Source organism: Podarcis melisellensis (genome assembly GCF_964234715.1).
Source record: "Podarcis melisellensis genome assembly, chromosome: 2".
Taxonomy (NCBI): domain Eukaryota; kingdom Metazoa; phylum Chordata; class Lepidosauria; order Squamata; family Lacertidae; genus Podarcis; species Podarcis melisellensis.
The window spans coordinates 115,008,803-115,017,903 of record NC_138529.1 but is presented as its reverse complement, the minus strand read 5'-3'; the positions used below and the strand labels follow the sequence as shown (position 1 = coordinate 115,017,903).

Below are 9,101 nucleotides of genomic sequence, written 5' to 3'. Positions count from 1 at the left end.
GCCAGTCACGCTTCTCTGAAGTCTCTCAGCCCCACTCACCTCACAGAGTGTTTGTTGCGGGGGAGGAAGGGAAAGGAGAATGTTAGCCGCTTTGAGACTCCTTAAAGGGAGTGAAAGGCAGGATATCAAATCCAAACTCTTCTTCTTCTTCTTCTTCGCACACCCGGATGTTTCAGCTATTCCTGAAGGTGTCCTGATTTTCAGACCCCTCCTCTAGAGACATCTCACTTGGTCCATGCACGGCCCAGAAATACACAGTATTTCCGATGCGGCCTGAAATTCCTGCATTCCATGGGGCTGAACTAGATGACCCTCGGGGTCCCTTTGCCCTCTACAATTCTATGACCAATGTAGGTTAGAAATGGACCACACTCTATCTGGGCACTGACCACACAAATTCAACCCAAGTACACATCCATATTTCAATATATAGTCCCATGTGAACGTTTGGTGATGCCGGAGGTAGGGAAGAAATGCCGAGTCAGTGAGAAAGCACTAAGTCTGCAGTCTCCCCCCTACCGTGCATTTGTAGGTCAGACCAAGGAGAGGTTTTGTCCCGTCAGGCCCAGTGAATTATACTATGCTATGAAAGCACTGAGTTGCACCTGAAGTGTTGCCCACCATCTTTACAATCGTAAGTTGTCTCTCCTGTATGGGTTCTCTTGTGCTTAATAAGCGACTTTTTATCAATGAAGCTTTTATCACAGTCAGAACACCGGTATGGCTTCTCCCCTGTATGGATTCTCATATGTGAAACAAGGTTTCCTTTCTGACGGAAGCTTCTCCCGCATCCTGAGCATTTATACGGCTTCTCTCCTGTATGAACCCTTTTGTGATTCACAAGCAGGGAGCTAGTGTTGAAGCTTTTCCCACACTCAGGACATTCGTAGGGCTTCTCCCCTGTGTGGATTCTCACATGTTTAGTAAGGGATGATTTAACCCGGAAGCCTTTCCCACACACAGTACACTGGTAAGGCTTCTCTCCTGTGTGGGTTCTCTTGTGTGTGATAAGGTTTGATTTTGAATTGAAGCTTTGCCCACAGTCTGAGCACATGTAGGGTTTCTCCCCCGTGTGTAGCCTTTTATGCTCTATAAACTGAAAGCTGGTGCTAAAGCTTTTCCCACAATCTCTGCATTCATAGGGCTTTTCCCCTGTGTGGATTCTCACATGTGAAACAAGGTTTCCCTTGTTGACAAAGCTTTTTTCACAGATGGAGCATTTGTAAGGTTTCTCCCCTGTGTGAGTTCTCACATGCATCATCAGCGAAGTGCAATGAGAGAAGCATTTGCCACACTGGGAACATTTAAATGGCTTCTCCCCTGTGTGGATCCTCATGTGGGAAACAAGATTTCCTTTCTGGCTGAAGCTCTTCTCACAATCTGAGCACTGATAGGGTTTCTCTCCAGTGTGGGTCCTCTCGTGTGTGACAAGATGTGATTTCTTACCAAAGCTTTGCCCGCATTCAGAGCACTCGTAGGGGTTCTCTGCTGTGTGGGTTCTCTTGTGTGCAGTAAGGTTTGATTTCAGATGGAAGCGCTGACCGCAGTCTGAACACATATATGGTTTCTCCTCTGTGTGTACTCTTATATGATCAATAAACCCATAGCTCGTGCTAAAGCTTTTCCCACAATCTGTGCATTCGTATGGTTTATCTCCAGTGTGGATTCTCTCATGTGCATCCAAGTGGGTCCTGTCATGGAAAGTTTCCCAGCATGATGAGCATTTATATTGATGTCCCCCTCTCTCCACACTCTCATCCTCAAGAAACTCAAAGCTCTGCTGGAGGCTTTTTTCACAGTCTGTGCCCATATTTCCCCCTTTACTTATGTGGATTCCTTCTTGGAAAGTACTTTCATTTAAACTACTATCTCCATCTTCACAAGGGAAAGCTCCTTCTGTTGCCTTTTCAGGTTGTCCTTCTTGTCTCTGTTGACTTCCCGGCATCTCTTCAACCCCAGAACTTTTGCCGCTTTTGGATGATAATAGAATGGGGAAGCTCACACCTTTCTAGTGAAAGATCTTCCTCCTGCTTGTCTAAGTCATCACCTTCTGGAACAAAACAGAAAACACAGGATGATTTACATTTAGATGTTTCCAATGATCATATATTGATTTAATAAAGGTGATATAAACAAGACTTTGGGCAGCCTCTTTACTCCTCTGTTTGCAGGAGCCAGCGAATAAGTCAGGATTTCTTTAACTCACTATAGTTTCCATTTCAACTGAAGCAGGAAGCCATGATTAACAGCTTCACAACAAATCAAGATATTTAGCCAGCTTCAAACAATGAGTTTATACCCTGGCTTGTTCTGAAACAGTTAACCACAGTTTCCTGGTTTGGACTAAACTGGAACAGCTATTGAGTTGAAGAGTTCCTGGTTTGTATACATTCGTTTTTTCTTTTGGAGCGCAATATCTGGAACTGGATGTTTCCTCCCCAGAGTTGTTGCTAAGAAAAATGACAAAAAACACGCCATAGGTTGGCAAAGGCTGCATTTGAATCAGTTGTTTCTTTGTGACGTTTCATTACTTCCATGTTATCACCCCACCCTTGTTTTTGCTCTCTTTATTTTATTATTTTATTTCAAGTATTCTTTTGCTGCTTTTCAGGACAAGCCATCCGAAGGCAGCGTGCACACGTGATTCCAAACCTAAAACAGAACTGAAATAATTAACTTTGCCATGACAAAACAAAACAAAAAAGCCACAGTCTAATGGTTTGAAAAGACAAATTCACAGTGGGTAAGGCTGTCAGGGGCTACTAGCCACAATCTCACATAGTAAGCTGCCTTATACAGTGGTACCTCGGGTTACATATGCTTCAGGTTACAGACTCTGCTAACCCAGAAATAATACCTTGGGTTAAGAACTTTGCTTCAGGATGAGAACAGAAATCGTGTGGCGGCAGCGGAGGCCCCATTAGCTAAAGTGGTGCTTCAGGTTAAGAACAGATTCAGGTTAAGAACAGACCTCCAGAACCAATTAAGTACTTAACCTGAGGTACCACTGTACCGAGTCAGGTCTATCCAGCTCACTATTGTCAACACTGACAGGCAGCAGCTTCCAGGTGTTCCAGCTTGAATAAAATATTGGGGGTGGGGGACAGGGACAAGTAACCCCCACCCCACATAATTGATTACATGACACGGCACACACATCGTTTGAATGGCAATGCCCATCAACTTTGGGAGGGGGCCCTCAAATATTTTATGGGGGGGCTGAAGTGACCTCGGTCCCTAGGAGTTGGCTCCTAGAGCAGCTTCGCAGTTTCGGACAGAGCTGTTTCCCAGCCCCAGGGATTGGACTTGGGACTTTGCATGCAAAGAAAAGGCTCTAACCACTGAGCTGCAGCCCCTCACCAAGAAAACAGACACCTCCCTGGAAGCTCCCACAGAAGCTCCCTTCCAGCCCCCGGCTCCTCAGCAATCTGATAGCCTTCGAGGCTCCACAGGGCTCTTTGTCTGCATTTGGCGGCTGCAGAAATGGGCTCCTCTGTTCCCCGCCGCCGCCCAGCAGCTGCTCCTCCTAGGCTTTCGGTCTCTCCTTCCTTGCTTTAGCTCACCTGCTCCACACGGTCTTTTTTCTTTGCATTGCACCCGCAGCCAGGAATGCAACCGGCAACAGAGGCTCCAGACCTAAAGGCTATTTCGCAGCACAGAGAAGCGGGAGGCAGAAGAGGAAGATGCCCTGCGCTGTTTACTTATTTTTCCCCAGCCTCTCTAGGATCCGCAACTCTGTTATGTTAACTCCTAGTCGTCTGGAAGAAAGTACAGTGGTACCTCGTGTTACATACACTTCAGGTTACAGACTGCGCTAACCCAGAAATAGTACCTCGGGTTAAGAACTTTGCTTCAGGGTGAGAACAGAAATCGTGCTCCGGTGGTGCGGTGGCAGCAGGAGGCCCCATTAGCTAAAGTGGTGCTTCAGGTTAAGAGCAGTTACAGGTTAAGAACGGACCTCCAGAACGAATTAAGTACTTAACCCGAGGTACCACTGTATCTCGGATCTTCTTGCAGTCCCATGGTCTGCAAGAAGATCAAACATATCCATTCTTAAGGAAATCAGCCCTGAGTGCTCACTGGAAGGACAGATCCTGAAGCTGAGACTCCAAGACTTTGGCCACCTCATGAGAAGAGAAGACTCCCTGGAAAAGACCCTGATGTTGGGAAAGATGGAGGGCACAAGGAGAAGGGGACAACAGAGGACAAGATGGTGGGACAGTGTTCTTGAAGCTACCAGCATGAGTTTGACCAAACTGCGGGAGGCAGTGGAAGACAGGAGTGCCTGGCGTGCTCTGGTCCATGGAGTAACGAAGAGTTGGACACGACTAAACGACTAAACAACAACAACCACTGTATAATTGTGCAAAATAATCCTCAGGGCTTGAGGGAACCTAAGGAGCTGCTACCCGTTTGCCTGAAAGGATTTATGCCAAAGAAGAGACCGCTCAGTTGCGCCACCGATGTAGAAAGAAGCCTCATCACGCAACAGTGCCAATCCTGTGTATGGCGTTCATTCAACGTTGCCAGTGCTGCGATTGACCTGGGTGTGAATCCAGACTGGCATTTTCTCTGCTGACATGCAAAGGCGCAGGCAGCCAAAAGCTTGCAAGCGTCCTGTGAGGGTGGGATTCAAACCCACAGCACAGTGCGCAACAGATTAGTAGTCCATGCAGTGGCGTAGCGCGGGTTGTCAGCACCCGGGGCAAGGCAAGTAATTTGCGCCCCCTAACCCATGGATTTGCGCCCCCTAACCCTAACCACCAGATGTTGCGCCCGGCGCAGCCGGCCCCCCCTGCACCCCCCACGCTACGCCACTGAGTCCATGGCCTTCACCACTTGTCTATGTCATCCGGAACATGATACCCGCAGCTGGGTGGCCTTGCATCTTTCCAGCTAAAGCCCAGATGTGCTAAAAAAATTGCACCACAGAGATCTCCACCCCTCTTGGCCTGAGGTTTTACTCAGCTAAGAGAAAAACAGTTATACAAGCCATTTCAGGATCCTTTTCCCAAACCGGAAGGGGAGCATGCTGAGCCCATAACCCAGAGGTTGATAGAAGAAAAATGTCATCTGCTATTCTGCTACTGCCTTTTGCTACTGCATTGGACACAACATGCAGAAGGCTAGAGGTCCCTACGCATTTTGGTCAGGATGCTGAAAATCTCCTCTGGGCCATCCAACCACACAGGAGGTTTTTCTTTGGCAGACATTGTGCCCAGGAAGGAGAAGGTCCTCGTCGTCTGCACCAGTGGTGTAGAGGCATCATACGAGGTTCCCAATCTTGTGACCCGGGTTCGAGTCCCGGCTGGTGCATACCTTCCTGGTTTGTTTGTTTTTTCCTTTCAGAGAGTTGAAGACAGTTTCAGCCTACCACCTAGAAGTTTATGCCTTAAGACAGGGTCTCCCAAACCGGTGGTCCACAAGCTTCATTCAGGTGTTCCGCAGAGTGCTGTAAGGTTACAACTAAAAATCATTTAGCACAGCGCATTACAGCTGCTACAACAGGCAGGAAACGTATTACGTGGTCCACCAAGACCCTCAGCAATTGTCAAGTGGTCCTTGGGGGGAAAATATTTGGGGACCACTGCTCTGGGACTTCCAGCCAGTGGGGAAAAGGGCTAGCAAAGATAGGAACTGAACTGATTCAGCCACCTCATCATGGTCTGCAACCGTCCCTGGGTGGGCTTGAACCACCAACCTTCTGGTTAACAGCCAGACGCGCTAACCGATTGCGCCACAGAGACCTGGAGAAAGGTGCCCCTCAATCTCTTACTATGCTTCCTTTGATGCCATGCAAAAGAAAGAGGTCCAATTTTATGCTCTGCAAATAACTGCTGTGGTTCAGGCAAGCCCACAGGTGTTCCTTTGGCAGGATCACTCGCCTGGAAGGAAAAAACCCGCATCAGCTGCACCAGTGCTGTAGACCAGAGGCATCATGTGAGGTTCCCAATCTTTTGACCTGGGTCCGATTAATGGGAAAAAGGGATGATGAGATAGAATTCAAACCCACATGAGGACAACAGATGTCTCATCCTGGAGAAAGTGCCTGCAACCGTCCCTGGGTGGGCTCGAACCACCAACCTTCTGGTTAACAGCCAGACGCGCTAACCGATTGTGCCACAGAGACCTGGGCAGAGCTTCTCCTCAGTCTCTTTTATCCTGCGGTTTTGTTGCTGGAACTGGATAGATGACAAACGAACTGATGATGTGCTCTAGGCTCTTCCTTGCTCCATCCAGCAGAGTGGCGCAGCGGAAGCGTGCTGGGCCCATAACCCAGAGGTCGATGGATCGAAACCATCCTCTGCTAGGTACTTTTACTTTTGCCTCGGCAAAATGTGGGTGTGAGTGGAAATTATTTCCCTGCAGCTACTAAGTAGGAAGCTAGGAAGCTGATGTGCCCCCCTCCTCTGGCAACAAGCCTGGGAAAAGGAATATTGTTGAAAAGAAGAGAGAGATGACATGCTAATATTGCTTTGCTGTAAGATGTTAGCAGAATCCAAAGGCACTGGCCTCCATTGTCTCCCGAGATGGGTGGATGTCACCCATCTGCAATAGCCCAGGTGGGAAAGTCTGTATCTTCCGTTTGTAGAATAAAAATAGCCACGGCAACTGGAGACAGTGAATGCTGGCATGGTACTGCCTCATTACAGGTCGGAGAATCCAAATAAAGTCATCCCCAGACTGGATACCTAGCTGCAATGATCCACAGCCAGCCACTTTCTCCCAACCAGCCAGCAGAGTGGCGCAGCGGGAGCGTGCTGGGCCCATAACCCAGAGGTCGATGGATCGAAACCATCCTCTGCTAGTTGGCAGTGACTGCCTTTTGTTTTTTCCTTGGACAACCCACAAAATAAAAGGGAGAAATGGATCCCTTGTTGCTGCTGCTGAGTAGGACAGCACAGCAACTCCCTCCTCTGGGAGAAGGCCTGGGAGAAAGGATCCTACCGCCACTTTCCATGTTTCTTATTCTCTTCCAGCAAGAAAGCAGTTTTTTCCTTCCCCTTACCTTGGCAGAGGGTTCGAGGTGGATCCATCTTGGTTGGCTGCTGAGAAACAGCTGTGTGCCTGCCTAGTTTATCCTTTGAATCCGAATGTGAAAGTTGGAAGGGGTCCTGGAGGTCCTCTAGTCCAGCCTGATGCTGAATGCCAGACTGACAATGAGGGTGCAATAATAGCATGGATAATAGCTCTGGAGACAGAGGCATTTATTGCTCAGCGCTGGACACAGAACCGTGGCTTGGGGTTTCTACTGCAGACTGAATGCTGCAAACCCCTAAATCTGGTTCTCAGATTGTATATAGCTGGCATGTCCAACAGGGTTTTCCTTTCTAAAAAAAGTCAACAACTTTGACCTGAACACCAAAAAGGAGGTAGATCACTGCCAGTTTTCAACTCTGTGAGTAGATCGCAGTCTCTTGGGAGCTGGCCACCCCTGGTATATAGCTTCAATTAAAGCCATATATCCTAAAGACATCACAGTCTCCATTGAGCTTTGTTCAAAGGGAACTGAACCCTGGGTAAAACACGGCAACCCCTGGAATCCCTTGCCACTTGGAGACTGGGGTGTGTGCAACACTATCAAAGCATAGCAAGCACCTGACTAGCAGGTTGGACCAAAGCAATAGCAGCACGCCATCTTCATTTGAGGCAATTCCTTCTGCCAGGCCTTTTGCCAGAGGAAGGAGCTGCTGTGCTGTCCTACTCAAAAAGGGATCCCTTTCCGCCTTTTATTTTGTGGGTTGTCCAGGGAAAAAGCAAAAGGCAGTCACTGCCAATTAGCAGAGGATGGTTTCGATCCATCGACCTCTGGGTTATGGGCCCAGCACGCTCCCGCTGCGCCACTCTGCTAGCTGCTTGGGAGAAAGTGGCTGGCTGTGGATCATTGCATCGTTTGTTAGCCATCCATCCCTTTCTGGGAATGTTCAGGCCAGAAGAGGCTGAGGGGCAGAGTCTCTGTGGTACGATAGGTCTGTGCATCTGGATGTTACTTTGGAGGACGGCTGTGGGCACCGCATCCCTCATAAAGCAGATGACTGGTGAAGCGGATGGACTGCTAATCCATTGCACTCTGCAAACACGGGTTTGAATCCCACCCTCCTCAGCTGTTTGCAGACTTTTGCCTGCCTGCTCTGTTTTTGCTTGTTGACTGAGCAAAAGGCAGAGGAAGAGGTGCTGGGCAGGACTGTGATGTCATCCCTTTTAGATCATAAGACTGATGACAGGAATTGTCTCATTACCGATCTGGGCTTGAGTCTTGACTGGTGCATTCCTTCCTCTGCCTTAAAAAAAAATTATATACACACACACCACCCTATACCCAGGGGTTTCAGAGTGGTTCACAGAAAATATCAACATAAAAACCACAATATATAAAAGCAACATAAAAACAACAACCCAATAACACCCCATCTCCCCAAAAGGGCCACATTTTTAAAAGGGCATAGGATGTCAGATCAACCAAAGGCCTGGTTAAAAAGGAGTGTTTTTGCCTGGAGCCTAAAGGTGTATAATGAAGGCACCAGGCGAACTTCCCTGGGGAGAGCATTTCATAGACAGAGAGCCACTGCAGAGAAGGCCCCGTTCTCGTGTTGCCACCCTCCAGACCTCTCAAGTCACACAAAGGAGGGCCTCAGAAGATGATCCTCAGGGTCCACGTAGGAGCCGTTTCAGAGGGGCAGACCAGCACTCCCCAACTAAAGAGCTGCTTAGATATTGTACTCCTAAGGGGCTACTGAGGGTGGGCTTGAACCCCCATGTGTACAGAGGACAACAGATTAGCAGTTCACTACTCAGCCACCTCATTGCAGGTAGAAGGCCAGCAGCCTTCCCTGGGTGGGCTTGAGCCACCAACCTTCTGGTTAACAGCCAGGCATGCTAACTGATTGCGCCACAGAGACCTGGGCAGGGCCGCTTATTGGCCTCGTTATGCTCGGTTGCTTGGGAAGTTCATTTTTTATCAAACCTGTTCTGTGGTGCCATCAGAGGTATGCAAGGTGATCACTGTCCTTCTATTCTTTCAAGCGATGACCACTGTATCCAACTGCCAATATATGGCTCTCTGCTCGTCAGATGTCCTAGCGACTGGCAGGTTTCCCTCA

The 9,101-nt window shown here is 48.5% G+C and overlaps 1 protein-coding gene across 1 annotated transcript; it reads right to left on the bottom strand.

Moving 5' to 3' along the window:
* Positions 1–163: 163 nt before the first annotated feature.
* LOC309364898 (uncharacterized protein) lies at positions 164–3,659 on the bottom strand. The gene is made up of 2 exons (XM_081902891.1): positions 3,564–3,659; positions 164–2,050 (listed from the first exon to the last, which is right to left on the bottom strand). The coding sequence occupies exon 2, from the start codon at positions 1,943–1,945 to the stop codon at positions 584–586; it is 1,362 nt and encodes a 453-aa protein (XP_081759017.1). The 5' UTR covers positions 1,946–2,050; positions 3,564–3,659; the 3' UTR covers positions 164–583.
* Between the last annotated feature and the right edge of the window lie 5,442 nt (positions 3,660–9,101).

What these genes read in the sequence shown, in the direction of transcription:
- LOC309364898 (XM_081902891.1), bottom strand. Translation starts at nt 1,945, where the DNA reads ATGCCGGGAAGTCAACAGAGACAAGAAGGACAACCTGAAAAGGCAACA.